Genomic DNA, 26,405 nt, shown 5'->3' on the forward strand with positions numbered 1-26,405 from the left:
ACTTGCATAGACTTTTCTTTTAAAATTAATTATTTTATTTTTTTTTTCAGGCCAAAGACTCTCTATTCAGTGTTTGGCACAAAGACATCTAAGAAGCTTCACTGTAGGTCTATAATTATTAAATAAAAGGAAGAGCCACACATTTGGTTTATCTAGTAAGCAAAGCTAATACACAGCTGTGAATTTTTTCACTCAAATTATGGAAGTTTTTTGGGAAAGACTTCTTCGTGCTTTGGTTCAGAACTTAGAAATTAAAAGTAGGATCCATTTGCAGAAATACATTCTTGGAAATGCATACAGCACTATGTCCACATCCCTCTTGATAGAAGGCACAACTTACAAAAGGAACATTCATGAAACAGAACAGAAGCCAGTTCTGAAAGGCTAAAAGTGACACCCACTACTTCTGGCATTTTTTTTAATCTAAGCAAAACCTGCTCTTATTTGCTACCAGCACCCCTTACCACCAGTCTATAACATAACTTTAGTATTTGTAAAGTTAAAGCTTTTCCAGGCATGAACAGTTGCAAGAAAGAAACATGAGCCAACATTTTTCTACTGGTGGAGTTACTTTCAAAACTAGACATGAGAAGTCACTATCCCCCAAGAACCCATGTGTCAAAACTAAATAAAGAAATTATTAAAGAAAATTTTTTTTAAGTGTCATTCTCCCTACATACTTGAAGTCAGGAAAACAAAAACTGTACATGGCAGCAAAACTCATCATTTTATCTAAAGTGCTTGATGAAAGCAGAAAAACTATAAAAAAGATAAATTAGTGAAACCAGAGGTGGAAGAGTTGCATTTATCATAAAAAAAAGATAAATTGGAGCATTTTCACATTTTCTTGCTCCATTAGACAAGATACAGCAAAAAGATTCTTCACAGTGAAGAGATCCCTTAGAATGCATAGAATTTGTAACGTATTGTTCTTACATTTCTGTTGTATGAAGCAATTTGAAGTAAGACTCAGAAACAGTATTCCAAAAGAGAAAGTATTACTATAGCTAAGAAATTAGGATTACATAAGAAGCTTTAGACATTTAAAAAAAATCTTTGGGAAATGCTATTTAATACTTTCAATAATTTTAAATGCCCTGACACTATATATTTTACAGTAGAAATGCAAGAGCTTTTGGAACACAGCAATACTTGATTAGTTCTGTACATGTCTTCTTTTAGGACATCATCTTTTCCTTACATGCCACTGAGCAGAAGAGCATCCCTGCCACAGATATGAACTTCTGGCCAATGAGACACTTGCTGCAGCAGGAGCACAAGAAACACTCCCGTGTGGCATGCCAGTTGAAGTTGTTGTATGTTACACGCTGAACCTCTGGATCTATAGCATTGTGACAGCCTTGGCAGATCTGTTGAGAAATAAAGCAACACTGAGATGAAGCACACACACCCTCTCTTCAAGCGCAATAAAACCTGGAACTCTTAAATGTTTTTGGAGGAGAGAAATAGGTGTTAAAAGAAGCCTTTTAAAAAGGTCTCCAGCTTTTGATTTTTTTCTTTATTTTTAAAGTGTTCTGATTAGAATTCAGCTGAGGGCACAAAATAATAAAATGGACACAAGTTATCTGCTGCTGGGACTAAGCTTAGACATTTATGATGGTTAGGATTTCCCAAAAACCAAATAATCACAAAAACCTTTTATGTCAAACAGCACAGATCTTCATGTATTAACTTAAATATGTGAAGAGATTAGCTACAAATCTTCCTGTGCATTGACAGCTCTGTGGTAATGCCAAATAATTAAAGGTTATAATAAAGTCTTGAATGTAATTTATCTTAAAATCTGGTTGTTCACAAATTACAATTTAGATTGAGAAAGTTAATGTTTTAAGAGGGGGGAAAAAGCCTCTCCAAAAACACAATTTCTCACACCTACCGCAGAATATTATTAACTGCCAACTAGAGATGATAATTTTTTTCTCCATTCACTATATAAATCATCTAGGTGTACATTAGACTGAGCCCCCAACTAGTAGCTAGCTAAATTATAGATATGAATGGATCATAATCTCAGATTAGTTTCCAGCATAACCATGAATCAAGAACTACCATTCTTTTCCGAACTTCTAGCTTCATCCTGTCAATCACTCTCCTTTTTAGTACGTGTGGGTAGAAATAAATGAAACAAAAGTACCTAGATGGCAATATTTAACTACAGGCTTTTAGCAGCAGCTGAAGTTGATTCCCACCAGGCTCAATGCATTGATGAGCACTAAACATTTAGCAGCATCACTCATCTTCAGCTACTTTACTCCTTCTGTTACCAAATCCTGCTTCACCACTGGCTAAATTCTAGGTGTTTTTCCAAGAGGTTCCTCCCTCCACCCCAGGAATGGCTTTTGTCCAAATTTATTAAGTGACAAAACACTTGGCTGCCTAAAGTAGTGGGTTTTGGTTTATTTTTCCTGAAGGGGAAGAAGATGACTGACTCAAGCCTAAATATTCAATTTATACTCTTCAAATACTCCCAGATTGAGAAAAAGTTAAGCATTTGAAGCTCCATGTTCCTTTCTTTCATAACACCAAGACATCTGTAAGGACCTTACCACAGCATGGTTCTTCATGTAGCAGGATTTGCAGACTGGCTTGTCATTCACTGTTAAATAGGTTATCCCAGCCAAAACACAATCACAATCAAAACAGCAGAAGTGTTTCAGATGCCAGTTTTGCCCTTCCGCAAGAGTATATTCATTGCTGAATATTAGCTATGAGGAAGATACAAACAAGTGTACAAGTAAACAAGTACATTCATCTGAACAGTGTACCTTTTAATAAATCTAGCCTCTGGATGTTTTGTGATTTGCAAAGAACTCCCACTGATTCCACCATTGTTTGTATCTCAAAAGCCTCCATGGTGCTCCCAAGAGCTCACAGATGCCAGAGGCCCCAGGAGGGCTGTTCCCTGTTGCTGCCCAGGGTCAGTCTGGCTCCTAGTGTCCCTGGTAAGGAAACAACTGTGTAAGTGTGACTTGTTGGAATACTTTGCCTTCACATATCACATCCTATGTCCCTACAGAATGTGCAAAATCACCACCAAATCCAAAGCAAAGTATGGGTTTTCCCAAATGCGCAGTGTCCATATTGGTTTCAGTTTTTTGCAACTCAAATATCAACTATACTGGTGAAAGCACATCATCTTCCTGGACTGAAATATTTTAGGAAAATTCCTAATCACTTCCTCAGGGGAACAAACTTGTGCTAGAAGAAAAGACTAGGATATTTCCTACCTCATCACATCCAGCACATCGGGGTCTTTCACTATCACAGTAATGTCTTCCACAATACAGGTTACCATTCTTCCAGAAATAGATCATGTCTACTAGAAGTTCACTACAGGTGCAACAGGTGAAACAACCTGGATGCCACAATTTGTCATATCCAGCACGTTCTGCATAGACAGCTGGGTCACCTTCCTTCATGTTCAGTTTGCAGTGGTAGCAGGACTGGAAAGAGGTTATTACCAAGTTAATTAATTATTTTTATAAATTAATTCTTTTTATTTCCAAAAATAAAATGAAAGCATTAGTTTAGTCCCACGAGTAGAGAGCAGTGGTTCAGGATATACCTGTACCATAGTTTAGGTTTAACTAAGCAATTCAAGATGAGCAATGCACATTCCACTGTCATAGCATGAGTGCTCCTTCAAAGGATTGTTGTACTTTGCTATATTCACATTCTGCAATTGCAGTCCAGTGTTTAAAGAAAACAGGCAATTAAAATTCATGCTCTGCTCTGTAAACCTTACATATTTAGGAATAAGGAGAGAATAATGATCCTCAATCCAAGCTAACCAACCATGACTAGAATGCATGACAAGGAAATGGCTGTGCTTATAGGCCACAAGAAGACCAAGCCATATCTGCATCACTGGTGGGGAAAATAAAAAATTAGTGAATATTTCAAACTTATTCACTTTAAAGCTGTGTTCTATGGATGCTAGTCACTCATGGCTGCTGTCCAACAGTCTGTGATTAATGATTTTAGGACATGAGAGTGACTATGGATAAACTACAAAAGCTTACATACACTACACTACAAATAGTACCAGAGACTTCACAATCAGTCTTCTGCCCAATGCCTGCCTACAGAGAGGGTTTAGCCATCAAGTGAAAAAACACAGATGATTTATGTTACTGAAGCAAAATTTTTTTATCTACAGTTTAATCACCAGTTTGGCATTTCCTGCACTCCAGCTGGTCTGTGGACTGGCCTGAACATCCTGGGAAGGTTTTCCTCTATGACTCACATCAGCCACAAATGGCTTTGTGTATACATATAAAAATAAAATACATATAAAGTACCTCAACTACAAGGCATATTGATCAGATCCCAGATACCTGACAATTTCAAAAGATAGACAAAAAGCCACCAAAAGAAGAAGAACAACTTGGAACAGAAACAGAATACAGAATGTAGGGAAATTAATGAAAGGGAAAGTTCAAACATACATGTATATGAAGATTTCTGACCTTTCTACTTTAGACCTCATACTGCAAGAGAAGTCCACTGGAAGGTTAAGTACCTGCTTAGACCCAAGTCTAGGCAATGTGATTCACTTGCCTACCATTTGCAACATCTCCAGCTTTGGTGGTCGGAAATAAAAATGTTGGTGGTTTGGAAATAAAAATTTCTTTATTTACAAGATGAAAATATGCTGAGTACTCATTTTTCTTTAATTCAGCTTTCAGTCATGGTGAAAAAGCTTTGTATTTGTAAACACAGAGACAATTATTATAGGCATATTTACACTAATAGTGGAGACCTGGTTGCTAGTATTGTTGGGTTTGCTTTTTTATTGCTTATCAGGTTTCAAAGAAGTGCATTCTTTCCGATAATGAAAATTACTTTTTCAATATATTCTTTTTACCACAGATACAGGAATACAGCTTTCAAACTCAGTCTGAAGAACAACCTATGAGAAAATCCGATGTGCAAAAATGCAGAATTAATAAAAAAAGTGTATACAAGGATGGCACTCTTCTGCTAAGTATTTAAGAGCTCTTCTATATCAATTTATGCTAAACTGTTAAAAAGCAGCTGAGATAATGCTAAATCATACAGCTGAAACAAAATCTCATTGCAAAAATAAGACCCACCCCCCCCCCCCCCCCAAAATACTTAAAAATAACATAACTAAATCCTGATTTATTTAACCTAGTGTAAACTCATTACCTAACAACAGAAAACAAACCCAAATGTTCACTTATGCTATTAAGCACCTACAAGCCTCTTTCTAAATCACAGCCCACAGTGATAATATATGCTTGGCTTAAACTGCAGGAAGAATATTCAGGTACCGGAATAAGAAAAGTCTGGAAGCGATGAACAAGCATAATTTAAAAAATAAAGCACCTTCTTATACAATTACTCAATAGGACAGAGTGCCTCCTGCTGTTGTCTTATTATAGTTCAAGGCAGTTGATCAGCAGGGTACAATGCAAGATGTGCATTTCTGTAGGTCTTCCTTGAGGAGATAAGAATTGCTGTTGTGAAACTAAAGTAAGCCAGCAGAAAAGGCTGATATAAGACAAAGTGACAGTAACCTAATCAAGCCATGGTAAAATAACTTCTTAGTTTCTTAGATTCTTCATAACAAGACAGTGACCAAAAAAAAAAAAAAAAATTAGCAAATTGCTACAGGTAACCAAATGGCACAGCTTGAAAATTTTTGGGGAAAGTGGCTATGCCCAAAGCTAAAACCTAACTGCTGATTTTGTATTTCACACTGTTAGTTCAGAAACTAACAACAAAAAACAACATCACACCCCCCAATAACACCAAAAGCCACATTCTACAACCAATGTTAAGCAAGCCTTTTTCTCCATCTAAAACTTGTATATTAATTTTCTGTAAGCAACCTGCAGACAAATATTTTTAAAGATTCATACACATAATAGCAACATTTCTAGAAATCAACTTATAGTATAGCTTTTAACACTCCTAAATTCCTTCAGTAATCCTACCCCTATGTTGAATTTGTAATTGGTAGTTGAAACATGCACAGTAGTAGTTATGTCTGAAATACTTGATTAAAGATATAATTTTTGAAATATCAATGAAAAATGGGTAGTTTTATATACTTTGTTTGTTGTTGAGCTATTACAAGGAGAAATCAGATGCCAAAGAAAAAAAATAGATCAGAAAATGGAGCTGAATATGATAAGAAGGCTAGTCTAAAGAGCCGTTGTATGGTTCAACTTGTTGGACACAGGATGGAGACATGTTAATTTATAGTTCCTTAATTTCATTTCATTTTAAACACAATTTTTCAAGTGGGTAATTTCAGTGCTCTTCCAAGAAAGAGGAGAAAACAAGCTTCTAAAATTAAGCTAACTCTTCAAGAAAAGAAGAATGCAACCACTAGTCCATAAGATGACACAAGTTTTTTGATTATTATTCTGTAAAAGCCACCTTAATATACTATCTCCAAGCTAACATGTTTTTGCACTGAGGATGAAAATGTCACCAAGGAAGTTATTTGCTGCAATGCATTAAATACTGTCAGAAACCATGGCTCTATGCAGACATTCACAACATTTTCCAGTTTCTTCTTTCCCTCCCCAGACTTCTACCATTCCAAATTAACAATTTAATTGGGCTAAAATGACCAAATAGAACACTTGGATGATAATATACCTTCTTGACTTATCTTTCCCTTCTTATACTTACATATTGAGATGCTTTCCGATTTGGGGACTTCTCCATTGTTCCAACAGCAGATGAGGTACCTCTGCCACCACCATTTTTCAAATTATTCTCATCAGGAGCTCTCACTTCCACATCACCAGGGAGCTTGACATCTCCTACACCAAGTGCTTCTCTTTTGTACTTCTTCACAAACTGTTCCATATGCTTAACTTCACTGGGGGAAAGCTCGTGGCACTTTGAAGGATCCTGATCATGAGCAGGCAGCTGCTTTGCCAACTGCTTCTTCCTGTATTGCGCGCCTTCCGAGCCAGCAACAGGCTGCTTCTCCTTCGGTAACATCTGCATGTACTGCCTAGCCTGAATCAGGAGGAATTACATATCAGATGGCACTTCAGCTACAGACCCATTCTCATAAGCAAACACAACTAAAGTAATCTCTACTGTTTTTAGCGACAGTCAAATTTGTCAAAAAACAAGGTTTTTTCCATAAACATTAAGCTCCTGAAAAAGTAATGGAGATAAAATACAGCAGATGCATTAGTTGGCTTCTTCCCAGAGTAAGAGAAAGACTCCTTTTTAAGCCCTTTACAACATACAGAAAAGAGTTATAACTTCTCTGAATAACTAACATTTACACAGCACCTTGTCTCCATCTATGAATACTGATCATGAGTATAGTCTTAGAAAAGTAGAAACTGAAATAATCTGCTCAGGGCATACAGCCCATTGAAGAAACAACTCCAGATATATTAAGGGAAAGAAAACACCCTAGTTTAAATAAAGCAATGACAAGGCTAAAAATCAAATTTTTAACTGAATGTTAAATAAGTTTTAGATGCACAAAGTTTGATTAATCCACTGAAAAGGAATAATTTGAGATAATATCATTCGGGCATGGACTGCACAACATTTTGGTAAAATAAATTAATAATCAAAGTTTGAAAAGTGAAGCAAGATCCTCAGAGGACTATCTACCATCTCATCTACTTCAGCTAAAACATACTAGAAGAAAGCTACTCCTTTAGATGTCCACAATGACCTTGTTCTTGTCATACAGTAAAAGCTATAAACAAGACTAAGTGTTCCTCTTAACTTTAAACAATGATATAAATTGATGTGGTGTTATGTGTTGGGTTTTTTTTTTCTCTTTAAGCCCACACTCCATGCAAATTTTTCAACTTTTTTAATAAAGGGAAAAAAAAATAAAAAAGGAAAAAAGGAAAAAAGGAAAAAAAAAGTGAAGGTTACAGAAACTGGACTACATGGACTTAGTAGATAGCTCTTAATCCTATGTATTAAAAACTACCTCATCTCTCCAGGTTTTTAAGAATTTCTACAGACAAATATCCATAAAGCAAGATGACAGATGCAAGACTCATTAAACAGGCACCATATTTTCCGTTTTGAGGAGGAAGAAAGGAAGACTACAAGAGGCAAAGTTATCCTTCCAGTAAGCTCTACTATTTTATCTCCCAGAAACTCTTGCATTGAACATGATAAAATGTGAGCTGGACTTACAAGCGCCTGACTCTGAACAGGAGGAGCCCACTCATAAGTCACAGTATCAATGGTTATGTTCTTCTTGGCTGGCACTGGGCTGCTCAGTATCATTACATTGCGTTTATACACAGGATCATTCTTCAGCTTTTCAATCAGGGTTGTGTATTTTGTATCCTCAAAGAGTTTCCCCACTTTCCGATCTTCCTCATTGCTTGAAGGGATATCATGCTCCTCCTGGCCACATTTGCAGTTGCGGCATATTTTCCTGAAATTCATGGACACAGCCACAAAATTACAATCTCACACCATATGGGTATGTAGCAACATCACCAGGAAGCTAAACCCTTCTTTTCAGTCCTTTGTTTAGGAAATATACAGTTTTTCTGCAATATGTCAAACACCTCCTTATGTGTCCTGTTGTATTATTTACAGATACTATTATCAGATAGGTATCAGTCAACTCCACTAATGCATTTTTAATATGAACCTATGTAATTTCTTCAGTTACATCTCAGTACGGATCAAAAACATACCAGTCACCTACCAGATTTATTATAAAACAACCCAATGTAGTAACCAATTACTTGGGATTTTAGTTTTTCTGTTGCTCTTCATACATTCAAAGTTACATGCACTATACTATTTTCTTCATATGTATTTCATGGTATGACTGATATTTGGTTATCACTGGGTTGCTATCATGTGGAAACAATTATTTCCAAGAAAGGAAGAAAATGTATACAGACATATGAAGAGTATAATTGCACCAAGTTCTGTTCAAAGCACAGGACTTAAAGAAAAGATGAAAGAAAAGTTAAAGGCTTATATGGATAAAGCCTTTCAAAACAGCTCTGAACCAAGTCAGAGGTACTCTGGCACATGCTGTAGGAAGACTTTTCACAGAAAACAGCCTTAAAAGGTAGAAGTATATCTACTTACTTGGATATAAATTATATCTTTTCATATACAACATATTTCAACTGCTGTGGCCAACGAATATTAGAAAGTAATTTGTTACCTTAAGCATAATTAAACAATTCACATATAATGAACAGAACCTTGGATTAGACAAGCTAGTTCCTTTTTTATTAACAGTGTCCCCAGAACTTCAGTTCAAAGCAGTCAGCCAGAAATCAGTGAAACTAGATGTTAACTAAAGGTTCTTATTACAGACCAAGAAAGCATATCAATCTTCTAGATCTCTAGAGTTTGAAAAGGAATGAGCAGTGTTTTACCCCATTATTTATCCCTCATACAACAAATAGCATAAACTATTAGCTATAAAATGCTTCTGAATCCTGTTTGCCAAAACCCATCAAACTCTAACATTGTTCTGCATCTTGCTTTATACAGTCTTGAAGGCAAGTTAGGTGCCAAAATAAGGTATGTCACAAGAATACAACAAGAACATGCCATGACTACAGCAAGCCCCTGAGGTAATGGGAAAGGAAGGAGGACCTTTAACTGGTCACCTGAAGTGATACACAGCCAGCCCCAAATATATGCTCTCTATATGTACACCAGTTTAGGATGTGGGGTACTAACATTTCAGTGTGTGGTGGATGCTGCACTGGTCATGTGGTTACACAGAAAACATACATTGTGGTAATTTAAGTTATAAAGTCCACTCCAAATAAGAATACCTAACTCTAAAACTGAGCCACTCATGCAAAATAAGAACGTTAAGCAGAAGCAACTCCACTTTGCCACACAAATACCTAAAGAGATCACTAATTGAGATGTAGACTGTCTGACAGCTTCCATCTCATTTCCACAACAGGCAAGATGTGCAGAATTTCAAAGCTGACACTTACCAGAATAGCTACTATACACTAATTGCTTTGCAATCTCCCAGTTTACCAAAACATTCAAGCATGAACTAGCATTTCCCACTAAGCCTAAAAGCTTTACTGTGCATCTCAAGCACTTGAAACATAACATTTTGCAAGATCTTCAGCATCTATCTACACAAGTGCTTTACACAGCTAATACTTATAGACTATTTAATATACTAATAAAGCAATTCATATTCACTTTGCTTTTATGGCATGCATGTGTTTATACCTTATTACCTTAGTCATATCTTTTCTGAGATCTAATACCAGGTGACAGAATCAAACCTTGCTTTTTTGCAGATTTAGTGATTTACATCATGATCACCATGCAGCTTTATGCCTCACACTACACATGCTACTGGAATTGAAGCAGTTTGTCCATCCAAACAACACTCTATTTACTCTTACAACTTAAATCTCTAGCAACAGTAACCCCCAGTTTTAGTCTTGTGTCTTGATAGGATGTGATTTAATCACACTGGTGAAGACCAGACATTCTTGGGCTCCCTGCACAGACTTACACCAATTGAAGTATGATCATGCTGTCCAGAACTGCTCTGCTTTCACGACAGACCTCCGTAAGAACAGTTCATACTGCTGTATTGCCTGTGTGGTCACAACTGCCATATGACACAGGCTGTGCACTCTACCCACTCTACAGTATCCAACACAATAAAGCAGCATTGACCTTGTTACAGGGGCTATGTTACAACTGCAATATTGGCCTTGGCATTAGAACTTGTGTACTGTTGTACCTCTGAATACAGAAAGAATGTGGAGAATGCTGAGTCACAACTGATGTCAGCATATCTCAGTAAATCGAAGGAATATCCCCTAGGCCGTTGCCATTTCCCATGTTCTCCAAAGCTCCCCCTGGATCTCAGCCACATGAAGATGTCCATACAGCTGCTAACAGCCCCAAAAAAAAGTATCCTGTCCCGATTTATAATTTTTCCTCTTGAATAATTTCCAGCACTAGAATACATAGTTGATATTTACACACATAACTGTTCCAGAATAGTACTGTTTACAATTTAGTTATAACTTCTTTCTCTAGTTGCCACAGCACAATCCTGCTCATTAGTAACTCACTATCACCCCTGCAGAAGGGACACAGACAATTACTTCTCTTTAGAATAGACTGGCTGGTCATTTTTTTGACTTTAATACAGCTATCTCATTGAAGGCACCCCATTCCATTACCTCAAATTTCTATTTCACAAGTCTGTTTGATAACTGACACTTTATTTTTATCTTTGATGTTAAAGTGAACACCTTATGAGCAAGAAAAAACAGTTGCAGTTATATACATCCAATACCATATAAATATATAAAAACATATATGCTTTAGACAGTTGAATCTCCTTTGACTCTGTCAAGAGGACAGGCAGTGAAAATTTCTTTTTCTCTGCATCTGCATTGTTGAAAACATTTTCTCTTCACTTGAGGACATTCAGCAAGATCTCTTCTGAAGGGGGTATTAGGGAGTTCTCCTTATGTCTTCACAGCTCTCAGGACCTCATAAAAGCAGAGCAATGTTCCTCCACTCACATCTCAGAAGTCTGAAAAGCTTTTCCCACTCAAAACATGGAAGATAGGAAGGAAACTTCAAAATCTGTGGAATGAAAAGTTATGTATCACTGTGAAGACAGGTGCCTTGCCCTGTGAAGATAGTGCCTTGCTAGCAGGTCTTCAGTAGTTAGAAAGAACAAGGAAGAAAGGTATGGAGATTCCATCCTCTCTAGTGATGAATTCCTGTGTCCTCTATGTCTACTGACATGAAGGATCAAAGACTTCCAGTTCCTTCTCCAAAATCAAATGTTAACCATCCTCCTGACTGCCTATGTTTTGGTGTACAGAGAGGAAAAAATAAGATGGATCATGATCCTTCCTATGCTGGCTCCTAGTGACAGGAGGCAGCAGCTGCAAGCATAGAGAAATCCTCAAGTCCTGAGGCTTGTGCCCTCTATGCAGAATGACTAACTGCTGCGAGCTCTTCTTGCTCCAGGATGGTTTGGGTGAATGGAGACGAGAGATCTCTGAAGGCTGCTCTTGGGGAATAAGGTCCTGCCTCAAGCTGCCAGACGCAGCACATGGCAAGGCTTGAGAGGATGGGGGAGGGGAGAGACAAAAGGATGCTCTAGGAGAGGGGGAGTTCTAAGAGGAGGGGAAGTTCCAAGAGGAGGTCTGGTCCCTCAGAGCCCCCTTTTCAGGGGGCTTCAGGGTGGACTGGAACAAGGCTTGGGCCAATGGGGTTACAGGCGCTTGATGTTTTAGGGGAGGGTTACAGGTGCGGGGTGAACCGTACATCTTTTGGGGGTGAGATGGAACAGTCCACTTGACCCCTGGACCCATCCGTAGGCAGGGGTCTGGCTAGCAAAGAGGACTGTTTTATCTTGGCTGTATTATTTATGAATAATTATATTTACCCATCCTTCTCAACAACTAACCTTTCCTTTTACAGAATCACAAAAACCAGATGGTTCTTGAAAATCTCCAGTGAGGAAGACTCCACAGCCTCTCTGGGCAACCTGTTCCAGTGCTCAGTCACCTGCACAGCAAGTAAGTTCTTCCTGTGAAAGAACTGATGCACAGGTGGAATTTCTGTGCATCGGGTTCTGCCACTGCCTTTTGTCCTATTGCTCGGCATGACCAAGCAGAGCCTGGTTCCACCCTTTTGACATCCTCCCTTCAGATACTGATAGACATTGATGAGGTCCCCTCACTTCTTGAGGCTGAACAGGCCCAGCTCCCTCAGCCTTTCCTCTTGAGAGAGATACTCCAGCCCCTTAATCACCTTTGTTGCCCGCACTGAACCTATTCCAGGAGCTCCATGTCTCTCTTGTACTGAGGAACACAGCACTCCACATGCAGAATGCACACCAGGACACCATTGACCTCTTGGCCCCCAGGGCACACTGCTGGCTCAGGAAGAGATTGTTTTTCATAGTATTCCCAGATCCTTCTCCACAGAGTGGCTTCCCAGCAGGTCAGCCTCCAGCCTGTGCTAGTGCATGGTGTTATTCTTCCCCAGGTACAGGACCCTGCATTTGCCTTTGTTGAATTTCAGATGGCTCTCTTCAGCCCACCTCTTCAACCTGTCAAAATCCTTCTGAAGGGCTGCACAGGTCTCTGGTGTATCCACCACTCCTCCCAGCTTTGCATTTTCAATGAAATTACTGAGAAGGCACTTTGCTTCTTCATGCAAGTCTACGATTTTTTGATTCTTTCTGTAATGTTTTCTTGCTATTAATGCAGCTATAAGTAATTGCTACTGTTTTGAACTGCACCTCAATGCTTCCCTGCCAGCTGTAGTATCAGAAAATCTTAAAGCCAACTTAGGGGTCTCCCTGCCTTCCACATACTATATCTGTGCAGAGAAGCCACATGCTGAAAAAGATCATTCCCAAGCTTAAGATTCTTGTTTTCAGAAGTTTTTTTAGCATCTTGGGAAATCACATCAGGGACAGTTACCACTTCCTTGTATGTATGCAACCAAGATAAATCAGAACCTTCCCTCCTGATTTTAGCAACTTCTCACTCCTGTCCCATAGTCCCCTTTAGTGGGAAATACATTCCCTAAGAGCAATATGTAACTAACTGAATAGCAATCTCTTGCATCCAGCCTGACCTACTGGACATGTGTGGGGTTGTTTTTCATCTTGAAATAAGTCTAACACCTAAATTAAAAAGACCTTCTCAACCTCCTGCTGCTGTTACACTTGGACAGAAGCATGATTCTGAGGACAATTTTAAAAGCAAAAGCTATTAACACACCAAGGTATACCAGGCAATTGTTAGCCATACAACTACCATTGTAGACCACATCTCTCATTTTATTCATTTTGTGTTCAGCTCGCAACACTGAGGCTATCAGAACTTCAAAATTTAGGAATAAATTTTACTAAAGGCTTAGTTTACCACCATTTCTATACTAGCCACAATCTACAGTTCTGCATCTATAAAACCTGCCTATACAGTGTGTCAAAATTTACAGCACAAAAGACTTAATATGTGCCACCTCAGAAGAGATATATTCCAAATACTCCCAGTATAGAGAAGGGTGTAGTAACTCCTTGCAAAGCCCTGCTACTAGATAGGTACGCTTGGATTTTTTGTGCACTTTACAATCTGACTCTCCAGAGGAAGAACTGAGGGTCTTTTGTATGAAAATACAGAAAGAAATGACATATTGGCTCTTTGAGGAACAGCGTTTCACGTAAGCAAGAGCTGTGGGATGTGCGGAAGCCCCTCGGCTGTGCCCAGGAGAGGGCAGCGTCAGCCTCGCACAGCCGCAGCAGAACCACGCCCGGCACACGCTGCGCTGCCGCTACTGCTCCGCTCCCTGGGCCGCATCTGGCTCGTACGGAGGTCACTCTCTTCATACGCCCTTAGGCAACTGTGCTTTGGGGTTCCAGCTAAAACGGCCTTGATAGGACTTGCTAGTACTCTGCACTCCTGGCACGAAGTCAAGGCTTCCCCGTTTCTGAACTCTGCCCCCACCCCGCCTCAGCAAGTAGAGAAGCTGGAAAGGGGCACAGCTGACTCAAACTGGTCAGCAGAGTTTAAATGCTATATAACATCATCATAAGCAATAAAACAGAAACAGAGGATGAAGAAGTCAGCGTTTCTGAATTCTTAAGTAGTTACTGCTTGGAGACTGGCTGGACATCAGTGTGCTGGTGGGAGATGGCCAGCGACTCCCCCTGTGCACCACTTGCTCACCCACCACTTCACCTATTAAATTGATTATTTCAACCCAGGAGTCACCTCATTGTTTCTCATTTTGCCTCCCTGATGTCCCTGTCATCCTGTTGTCTGGGCCAGGGAGTGAACAGCTGTATGGGTGTTTGGCTGCTGACCAGGGTCAATCCCAACCCCCAGTTATTCTCCCAATATGTAACTGTTTCTCTAATTACAATTCTTACTTCAAGACTTATCTTTTACAGACAAGTAGCAATAAAATAAATGGGCAAACTTGAAATGATTTTGACTATTCATGTTATAAAGACAATATTCTGTAACTTGTGCTACAGTTTATTCCTACTTAAAACAGAGTTTGAGATTTAAAGGCTGACAACTAAGTAAACAGATATTTGGGATGCAATGTGCTCCATTTAAGTGATGGACTACAAAAAAATATATGCATCATGCAAGCATATTAATATATTTTTTCCTTTGAAAACTATTTACACAAAACTGAATTAAGACTTCAGATTCACGCTCTTACTGTCACCAGTAGTAGCTCTGCTGGAAGAACAGCTATTTTCCAACCCATTCTTGAATTCTCTCACAACTGCTAACTTTTTGACTGTTTCAGAGCTATGTGCCACATTTGTCTAACCCTTGGATGAAGCTTTTCAGACTACTTCCAGCCACCTTATCTTGTCTATCACATATGGACTCAATTTCCAAATTAAACCTTAGCTGAATAGTCATTGTTTTTACATCTTTTTCATTACTTGCTCTTTAATCTACTACTGTCTAGAAATTCTTACTTTTCTAGGAGATACAGTGTTCTGAGGAGCTGTGTTTTCAGGACCTGGCACAATAAGCCCTAACTACAGGAGGATAGTGCAATATAGATAAAGAAAAACACAGGCAAAATACCCCAAATACCCACACAGAAGAAGACACCTTTTAACTTTGCAATCATACTATGATGTAACTAAATCACTTTAATAATTTTATTTCTTTTTAATCCAAATTATTATATGCTAAAGAATAATATAGCAATTACAAAGTGTAACACTAGCAATTAAGAAAAAGTAAAAAAAAAAAAAAAGAAAGTTAACTGGGCATTACAGTGACTATGAACAAAAGAGCTTTCAGCAGAAAGTAATACAATTTCTCATCTAACAATGGATAAACACTTAACTGTTGCACTTTAAAAAATACTCTTTTATTGCATTACTTACATTAGTTCTGTTTTATTTTACTATTACTTCTACACACAACCCCTCAGTGATGCAGTGCATATTGAAAAAACCTTTCCATAAATTATTTTACTTTTAGATGATTACATTTACTTACTAGTGAATTAACACTTCTTGATCCATGTCATTATTTGTAAGTTGTTTCTAGATGTTTCTATGGCTACATATTACAGATAAGAATATAGCTTCTTGATTATGTATCAACTTATAACACATTTCTGCTGTGTTTTGTTTTTGTTCTAAACAGTCTCATCTACAGTCAAATATCTGGGTGAAAATGTAAAACCTCCTATGCCTTATCAGCACCTGATGTCACTACGGCTGGTGTACAAAGGCTACCTTATATGACAAAACAACATTCTACTGCAAATGCAACTTTCATTCTAGCTAGTTAGCATTGGTTAAATGCAATAATTTTCATTGATAGCATATGTTAGTGCTATTAACAGCTATTTTTCTGTTCTTTTCACGATTTTCCCTTTGAGAGGGACCTTTTTCCTAAAAAAATCAGAGTATCTAAGCTACATCTTAGAGCACGTCCAGTATTATGAGTGAACTGGGACAGAGATACATAAATGCATTAATATACATATATACATCTTGTTTCAGTAAAACAAGGAAGGTCTTAATGAAATAGAAAGTTTCTGCAAAAGTAATGACAAACTATTTACTGTTATCATCAACTCACTTAGGAAAAGTACACTATTCAAGGCTCAGTATTATCTAACTTATTTGAATTTATGTGACACACACAAGTGACACCTCTTCCCCAATCTAAATAAGTTGTAGGTGTGTACAAAGTTTCAAATATTTTCAAGATAATTTTACATAGCATCTCTGATCAAAGCTTTTGTATTTGATCAGGAGTTGAAACAGCATTTTATTACAGAGATAAAACACACTTCTTCCCAGTCATGTTTCTTACAGTAAGGCTAGACATGTTTTTACACACCTAGTTCAATTGTTTAGTCAGCTAAAGCAAATGATGCAGTAGAAGTACTACCATTCACTTCAGGGCAGATAAAATGGATGTTCACAAGTGATTAGATACTCTCTTGTAAAGCATCTGAGAATTTCTAGCCCTAAACTGTGTTGCTTTTTAAAAGCATCTTAATAGTTTAATTGAGAGAGAGAACAAAAATGGTTACTTAGACACTTGCATACATATGTCAAGGTCTGCAGTGCTGAGTCACAGATTAGGATACATTTGCTGTCACTTACCTCCAGTAATGAAGCTCAAATCCTTCACACTTTTCCTTGCATTTTAAGCAGGGGGCACCAAATCCCTCCTCATGGCCCAAGCCCATCTGTGTACAGAGGAACATGACTACAGTCAGCTTCAAGTATTATAGTGCATGAATGATCTTACGTACCTTTATAATCTGCAATCAAAAGCTAAAGAAGATTAAGCATTTGACTAAGCTGACATAAGGACAGCATTTGGAGTGCACTCACCTTCCCATCATATCTATATAAGTAACAGTGGTCACACAAGCAGGATTGAGCTAAGCAGGCAGAGGTAGCCTTAGTACTTTTCTGGTGACTTTTCTCCCCAGCCCAGTTTGCTCTACAACCTTCACACAAGAGAAGAAGCAGATTCTTTGCAGCATTTTCTCAGGTTTTAGGCTGTGAAATCAGAGTGAGGCCAGAAGACCTCAAGTCAAAGGACATTTAATCCAGCTACCTGGACAAAGTGATTTACAGTATATGACTTGGCAAAATACAGGAGACCAAGAAATAAACAGACCCCAGATTTATTTGCATTAACCTCAAATAAAGGAAACAACTAAGTGGTTTGTCTAACATTTCCAAGTATATTTGAGGCTACTTTGATAGTGACTGAGAGCAGCATATGCCTTTTACAATTAGAATTCGAGCTGGACTCATACCAGCTGACTTTCTGAGGGGAAAGAGAAACAGCACAGCTAGCAAAATCAATGACCAGAAGCAATATGTAAAGTTTCAAAAGGATGGATGACCAATTCACAATGCAGAGGAAATATCAGAGAATATAGACAACAGTGCAGAGTAAAGGTATTCACACCATATATCATCATACATCAACACATTTAACCAAGTAATAGCTTTTTAAGTTTGAGGTGATAAATACAAAGCAAGATAACTTATGCATTCACATAACACAGTAAAATTAAAATGTCTCACTCCAGCACTTTAAACCTCTGAGGAACACAGCTCTCAAATCAGACAGATGAAGGACCATGGAAATGTGGCCACAGCTGGGTATGCAGGCTCATGCCCAACATGCAGACAGAACCCCGTCCCCACACCCCACGCAGCAGGAGAAGCTGTTTCTACCTACCAGCTGTAGGTAGAAACAGCTCATCTGCAGTTTAGCCAGAACTGACAAGTTCTGGTACTAACTTTAGTTCTGGCAACAACACAATGCCAAAGTTAATTACATTTGGGGATAGAGTTTTATTATTAAGTTCGCCATTTACTGAGAGAAATCATACTACTGTTGTTGTATGTACAATACATATAAACCAGGTTAACTTTCAACTTGTCTCTGTCCAAAATAAAGAACAGATTATTCACCAACCATTTTACCATGTGTTTAATACAGAACACATGGTAAAATGCAGGGAATACCATGTTTTCAGTAACTTTTAAATTAAAAGGATCATTGTCTCTACAATGATCAGACATCCCTGAGGAAAACTACCCTGAAGATCATGATCTATTTAGAAGAAGGAGGAATATTGGCAGTTATTAAGCTACTGCAGGGATGGACAGAAGGAGATGACATTATTTCTCCATATCTGTAAGATGAAATACTGGCTGTGATCATGGTGACATCTTCATCAACCTAAGGGCTCATGAAACCCACTTGTTATAGGTGCTAACCTATATATATAGCTTATACATACACACACCAGTAGATATTTAAATAAATGTAACTTTGAAGATTAGGTCCTTCATCAGCTACACTTTTTAAAAGCTAATTGGTTAACAACAGTTCATCTTCAGTGAAGATGGCCATTTTTAGGACTCTTCTCATCTGGAATCCAGACATCTCCCATATATACACACACGTACCACAAATCACAAAAAAACTGAGTGCTTGTTCCAATTCACACTCAAAGAGAACAAGATGTTGCCCATGATGTTTTCTAAAGGGAAAAAGGAAGCTAAAGCAACACATAACTTTTTTTTTTTTGGGGTGTGGGTAGGGGGAGAAGAGAAAGACAGGTTGTTTTTCATTTGGTGTTGTTTGTCTTGTTTTTAAAGACATCCTCTCTAAAAAGTTATTAAAATATGACTGCACTGCACTAGCAAACAAACAAAACTCCCTCAAAACCCTGATCAACAGGAAAAAAAAGACAACATGACCCATTCTCTCTTGCTGCTACTTAAGTTACAAACTGACATTACTTCTTCATGCTCAGGCTCTCCCCTTCCTTCAAAAAGAGTGGAATGAGAAGAAAGGGAAATAATCATAATCTCATTAGTACTGCAATTACAGGATTTATAAACATAGTATCACTTGTAATAGTGACATCAGTTATACTGTTTTATACTACTGAAAAATAAGCTTGGCATTTTAATTCCCAAAGCAGAATCTGAAATTCAAGTAAGAAATATAAAAAATTGCAAAAACAATTTTAACTATAATTTCCAAGCCTCCTCCTAACATTTAAGGTTTTTTTCTAAGCTAAAAAAAACCCTCTTCAGAAACAAATTAAGGAGAGAAAAATATATGCTAACTAAATGCTCCACCCAGAACATACTCTCTCCAGACTACCAGCCAGCCTACTTGCACCTTCACAGCTAGAAGTCTTAGTGCAGATTTCTTTAGATATACAGCATTCTATATTCCCTCCCCAGAAATAAAGAGCACACCATTATGTAAATGCTTGTGCAATTCAAGACAAATAAATTGAATTAGCAAATGAGAGAGACTTGTCTTGAAACAGGTTTTGCAGTTTGCTGTGAAACAGGAAGAAGGGAATTACCTTTCCATACACAATGTCTGGGTACCATTTGGAAAAGGTTTAGCTCAAGACTGAAAGGCACACTAAACACCAAACTAGATGTGATTCTAGATGCACACACAGCCTCAGCCTTTGTTCTGACAGCGAAACTACATGGCTACTTGCCAAAAATTAAGATATAAAATAGCCAAAGTCAAAAACACTGCAGGATATTGTTATCCACAAGTCAGTGCATTACACATATTTCTCTGTAGTCCTGTAACAGGCCATCCTTCAGCTGTAAGAAAGCATCAGGCTCAGAAATTTTCTTCTTCAGCAGCCAATTCAGCTGTAGTTTAGGAAATTCAGAAAGCCTCAAACTTCAGTGTGGTGCTTCTTTAGTGCTATCCATCTGTTTCCATATCTTCTGCAGAACATGGCCAGCTCCAAGCAGAAACACCCAATAATACAGAGCAGGCTGAGCACTGGAGAGGTAATGCATGTCTGGAACAGCAGGGAACTCATTTTCCCCATAAATGGAATTATGGGAGAAATGGCACACATAGGTCAGCTGAATCCTGCTAGAAGGTTCCTGTTTGTCTACCACCATTAATTTTAATTTTACAGCAAAAACTAACCAAACCCATCTGGTATTACCAAAATACCCAGTACTGATTTAAACAGCCTGAGAACAGAAGATGATATGACTATGACTGAGATCATCCATTGCATGCTGCTTTCAGGATTACATAGTACCCAAGGGCAAAAAGCTTTAATTGGTTACAGCCAAGTGACGGTTAGTGAAAGACTGCCCCGTTTCAGTTTATACTGGAATCTAGTGACAAAAGCTATCTGACTTTACAGTACAGGGTCATGCACAGAAGCGTATTGTCATCTTAAAAATCCAAATGATCACATTCTAAGAGTTTGTCTAAGAGTTTGTTCAGAAGTGTAAGAGAAACAGCAGTTCCTATGAAATAGTTTAAACCTGGCTTATCAGAAGGGTTTATTTTTAAGTTTATTGAACATTTCTTATCTCCTTGGAGCCACCACAAGACCAGAATTAACTCAGGCCTCAGTTGCTTTTCCTTCCTCACTCCAATACCACCAGACAGGTAAGCTTTACCCTTCCACAGGCAGTAAGACACAATACTTGTACTTAGCCTCCATAAAACCCTTCCAGTGTTAGAGATCCCTCCAGAATTTGAAAAGATGTGGCTATACAGTGAGAATGCTGCCATTAATGGATTTCAACAATTAACAGTGAGCCTCAGATCAGAACTAAATCCTCTTCACTATTCTTTTATTCAGAGCCTTTTCCTGTGCTTGAAGGTGCTCCAAGCACAGAATTGAAGTGATCCATGCTAAAGCTATTATTAGATTTACCACAAAATCCTAGGAATGTTCTAGTTAATTATTGATCTAATTGGATGTTTAAGTGGGAAAGCACCTGTAGAGTACAACAGATTTCTAGTACATCTTAATGTGCTTTAGGCACTTTCAAAGAAGAGAAGGTAAAGCAAGAAGGACAAACAAAAAAACCCCAAAAAACATGAGAAATCTCACTGCTGTGCATGCTCTATTGCTGAGACCTGGTCTTACTATATTCTGTACCATCAGAAGTCTTCTCTAGGAGGGAGACCCAACAAACAGAAAATTAAAACAGGTTACAGCATTTGAACTTTAAACAGAAGAGCAATGATACTTCTTACGATTCCTGAATGAAAAAAGAACAAACCACTACAAAAGACAAGAATATTCGGACAATGATCTTAAAAAAATTTCACAGACTCTGTATGAGAAGGAAAACAGAATTCAGATTTGTAACAAAGAGCAGTATCCCACAAATCACTTTATATTTGTTTTAACATGTCTATTAAAATTGATGACAACTGTGACCCTGGGTTTTTTAAAACATGTGTTTTGATTTAGGGAGAAGTTGACTGGAATTAAGAACCCTGGGTACAGAAGTCCATTTTGCACAGAAAGAAGGATGCCAAAAAGTGACTGCATCCAAAACTAATATTTGGAAGATGATCTGGGCAGGACAGGCAGAGGAATAAATCAAGAGCTGCAGTAGCCTGATAGTACAAAAGTCTCAGGAATTTATTTTATTGTGATATCTTCTACTAAATATCAAATAGCTCAGAATTTAAATATTTAAGATACTGCTACATACCTTCAAAAGGCCAACAGCTATCAAAGATAGCACAGCTGGATAGAAAATAAGAGTTGTTTATTCACAAAGTCCAGCATTACACTAGCTAAGTTTGAATGCAGCTGACATACACTATAACACGATCTGTAAACCTCCAACAAAATATAACCATCATCATTTTCACTATACTCCATGGATTTTGTTTTGACCTGAGCACTCTTACCCAGTTGCATCCTCTAACATTAGGTCTTGAGAAGCAAACCTGGAAACCTACAGATTAATTTTTTAGGAGCTTTAGTCATGCAGGAAAGAGCATGCTTTTTTTCAGCTTTTAAAAGCTGTAGCTAGACAACCTCAGACTGAAAACCAGGCACAAATAAAGAGTTAGGCAGACTTTTAAACTACCAAAAATTCCCCAACAAAACCAGAAACACATACATAGCAGTACTGGAGTACAGTTAGATCTGGTGTATTCTGGAAATGTCATGACAGAAGCCTCCTGACTCTTTTTACCTGTTAATTTGACCAAATTTGAGATGCTAGGTAACAGGTGTAACATGCCTTCATCTTAGCAGCTCTGCTCTTCCTGAAAGTCTCCAGAACCTAAAGAACCCCACCAACTTTGGTCATCAGCAAAAACTATGTATTAGGGCATTTTGTACATATACTTACCTAGAAAAAGACCCATGCATATATATATATACACAACCAATACACATAAGAATTAGTTTTACATGAATGAAACATGTATCTATTTAGATTGTAAAATACAATTTTAAAATATACTACATTATAGATATTTGCATCTACACCCTTACAACTGTAAACTTTGTATCTGCTAGGAAGATGATAGTAATTCGCATGACAGGTTCGGCATACTTTCTTCAAATATAGAAAGTAATTTTAAGCAACTTTTACCAATAAAATTTCATTGAAAATTGCTACTCACTATTACTTACTTAGAGGAAAGTAGAAACATTTCTTTTTTTTCCAGGAACAACTGCAGAATCAGATTTTTGTAACTTTTATGACAGAATACTGTAACTCAAGGTAAGTTAATTTTCCCCCTTGCTACAAAATACTTGGTTTATAATTATACCTTATCGAATAAACTTTCAGCTTATCTTAAAAGTCATGCAGTCCTGCATTCAAAGAGTTTCTTGACTTGCTACTCGGGCATTTCATGATATTTTATAGTCAAGACACCTGGGGAATACTTTTGCCATTGGAAAAAAAGAGTAAGAGTCAAAAAGTTTAGTTTAGCTGTGCCATATTTGCCAAGCTACTATCGAGGGATGCTGGAAAAAAAATCTAGAGGTGTGGATACAGACAGGTGATCCAAAAAATTATTCACTTTTTTTTTTAATGTTGATGGGGGGTGGGGGGGGAACCCTCAAACCCCACAGCATACGCAGGAAGCAGTTACTTAGTTTCCTTGTGAACAAAACTGAAGTAGTTCCTTTCATATCTACATAAATGTTTTCATTCTTCCACTTTCAGGCAAAATTCACCCCTGAATAAAAGTATATTTCCTTGATGTTACTATACATATGAAACAGCAAAAAACTATCTACTATAATGGGTTTCCAAAGCAGTAACACCAAAACAAACACTGACCTCAACAGGAAGTGCAGCCTAGCAGACATTACTAAATCATGCTTTGCAAAACACAGAAAAGTTTCCTTTGCTCCTATACATACTTCATTCACCATTCATTTATCAAGGATCATTACAGTTGTTGACTTAGCAATGTCTAAAGCACGCAGTGTTTGGTTTTCCAACTGTAACAGAACAAACTAAGTTGAAAAATAACCACACAAACTCCACACTAGAGAAGTTGCACCTCTTCCACCCAAACTGCCCTGCCCCTTCTCCATTGCAAGCAAAGTTTCCTTTTATAAAGCAAGTATTATACTGTTAAAGTTTATATAGAACAGACTCACTGCCAGATTCTTATTTTCTCTAGCGAAGCATGAGACCATGCTGCCAGCAGGGCTGAAAAGCAGGACCGTGACCTACTGATTCATTTTACCAAGTTCACAGAGGTGGCAGACAGGGCAGTAATCCAGGCTGTTAGAACAAGGTTCTGCTAGAGTATTCAACACAAAGCATTAAATCTTTATTTATTTTCCCTATAGCCTCAAAGCAACGTTTGAGAACACAGCATATATTGTATCTGGGAGAAACAGTGGTCTGTTTTTTGCACGAGTACTTTTCAAGCTGGAGCTCCTGTTCTTACCCTTCAGCTCTGCTGTGCAATCACTTCATACAAACACTGTTGTCATGATCCTTAAATGCAAGAGCAAATATAACTCCCCCTACAAAAAAGGAGAAAACTGTACAGTTTTCCCTAAATTGTAACAGACCAGGAAAGTCTTAGTATTCACAAGACAGCCAAAAAGACACTATTCACTGCCTAGATGTTTGCCAGTTACTTAATAGCTCTAAAAAGCACAGTGAACTGACTACAAAATTTACATGACCACACATTTGCATAGGTTCTGCATATATATTGCTCAGTATGCTCAAGTGCATGCTGAAATTTCTGTTTCTGGCAGGCTGTGGCTGCCCAGAGTCTAGGATTCAGACCAAGTGAGGTATCTGGCTACACAGCACTAATCGTTCCTTTGGCTACTTTTACCATGCATGAAAGAAACCAAACAGAAAATAAATTAAAAGTCTGAGCCAAAGTAATTGTGCCCTGAAGATTCCTTAAGAAGGGTACATTAAACAGGACTGCTGCTTTTCTGTCATGAGACAGAAAGTATATAAGGTATCCACTGCTGAAAGGATGGCTTAGAAATTGTGGCAGGTAGGGCAGTAGTTAGAAGAACTGGAATCCTACTGGTCTTGTACTGGAGGGAAGCAATTCCAATCAGACAGACTGTGATAGAGCTGTTACATTTGGAGAAAAAAACCCACGAAACCTAATATCAACAATGAAAACAGACTTTGAGTGTTCTTTTCTTCACACAAAACCTAGACATGTAGATATAAATGTATGTAGCAGCTTTCCAAAGAGACAATACAGAAGCTCAAAAATGAAGAATGGACTTAGAAAATACAAGCTTAGAAAATACAAGCAAATCTACTCAAGAGGCTTATTTTCATTGCATACAAAGAGTCACATAAGGGGAACAACTATCTTCTAAAGACAGCAACAGTACTTAGCTACACCCTCCTATACGCTGATGGCCCAATGACTGGGGGTTGAGACAGGCAGTTCCTCCAAAGCAAGATCCTCACCCAAGTGACACTATCACGTGGTGACATCACTTGAAGCAAGCTGTAACTCAAGGCCACCCGCTGCTAGGATTCAGCCCTAACAGGTCGCTTTCCACACTACACAACTACTTCCACCCCCAAGTCAGTTTCTAGCCTGCAAGTTGGAAAAGCACACAGGTATACAAAAGTGCATACGTGTATTTTAAAACAAGTTGCTACCTGTAAATAAAACAACTCAAGAATAAACCCCTCAAAAGACTACTTTTCACATATCAATTACGGTTTTGCATATATTTAACCCATGTTCACATATAAAGGTGCTTTTCCCCTTATCAAAGAGTATCAAAACAGATACTACAAGTAAGTTTTTATTTTTATAAAAGTCAGTGATTTAGCACTACATTTAATTTGTGATAGAACTAGAAGCAAAGACTTATAAGAGTATCCCACGGCAAGTCAGTTTTACATAGGAAGTTTTAAATGGTTAGTTTTGGAAAGAAATTCAATACAATTGGATTACCTATCAATTTCTTCTACTTACCTTTTGTTTCTTGCCGATTTGACGCAACTAACTAGTCAATATACCTTTAAAAATAAAGAAAAATCAAGTCCAGGCTTCTCGCTCAAGGGGGTAACCCATAGGAACGCTGATAACAAACTTGTAAGGAGTCAGTCACATCATAGGTCTGAAATTAATCACTAACATAACTACAAACAGCGACTTGTCCGCTTGTAATTTAAGTTTCATGCCTACATACACAGCGCGCACACACATGAAAACAACTATCAGATCTCAGGGGTTTACTGTGGGGACTGAACACGTTTAACTCGCAGACAGAACAGCGGTAGGGCCCCGCCTGGGGCAGCAGCTGCGGCGGAGCAGCGGGGCAGCCCAGCCGTGCGCCCCGGGCACCGGCAGCCGGCTCGCCCGCCTCCCGCCTCCGCCGCGGGGCCGGGCGGGGCTGATCCCGGCACCAGGGCCACCCCGGCGCAGTCCCCGCGGGGGCTCCAGTGCCCATAGAGCGGACACCGGCGTGCGCGGCAGACATCCCGGCGGGCAGCCCTCCTCACCTTCTTCACTTTCTTCTCCAGGTTCATGGCGGGGCTCCGGCTGTGAGGCGCCCCCGCGGAGGAGGCTCCGCTCGCGCGC

At 38.4% G+C, this 26,405-nt stretch overlaps 1 protein-coding gene across 1 annotated transcript; it reads right to left on the minus strand.

The window, feature by feature from the left end:
- Positions 1-1,178: 1,178 nt before the first annotated feature.
- TES (testin LIM domain protein) lies at positions 1,179-26,405 on the minus strand. The gene is made up of 7 exons (XM_021542598.2): positions 26,327-26,405; positions 17,162-17,247; positions 8,188-8,434; positions 6,691-7,026; positions 3,249-3,464; positions 2,568-2,726; positions 1,179-1,370 (listed from the first exon to the last, which is right to left on the minus strand). Exons 1-7 carry the CDS (start codon positions 26,351-26,353, stop codon positions 1,179-1,181), a joined length of 1,263 nt encoding a protein of 420 aa, XP_021398273.2. The 5' UTR covers positions 26,354-26,405.

The sequence above is a fragment of the Lonchura striata genome, chromosome 5 (assembly GCF_046129695.1).
Source record: "Lonchura striata isolate bLonStr1 chromosome 5, bLonStr1.mat, whole genome shotgun sequence".
Taxonomy (NCBI): Eukaryota; Metazoa; Chordata; class Aves; order Passeriformes; family Estrildidae; genus Lonchura; species Lonchura striata.

Bases quoted from the DNA above. Each gene is read 5' to 3' on its own strand.
- TES (XM_021542598.2), bottom strand. From the start codon at position 26,353: ATGAACCTGGAGAAGAAAGTGAAGAAG. The intron at 3,465-6,690 runs GTAAGTATAAGA...ACCTCTTTCCAG, and splicing joins ATCGGAAAGCATCTCAATAT to TCCTGCTACCACTGCAAACT. The intron at 1,371-2,567 runs GTAAGGTCCTTA...ATTTCTCAACAG, and splicing joins ACATGAAGAACCATGCTGTG to ATCTGCCAAGGCTGTCACAA.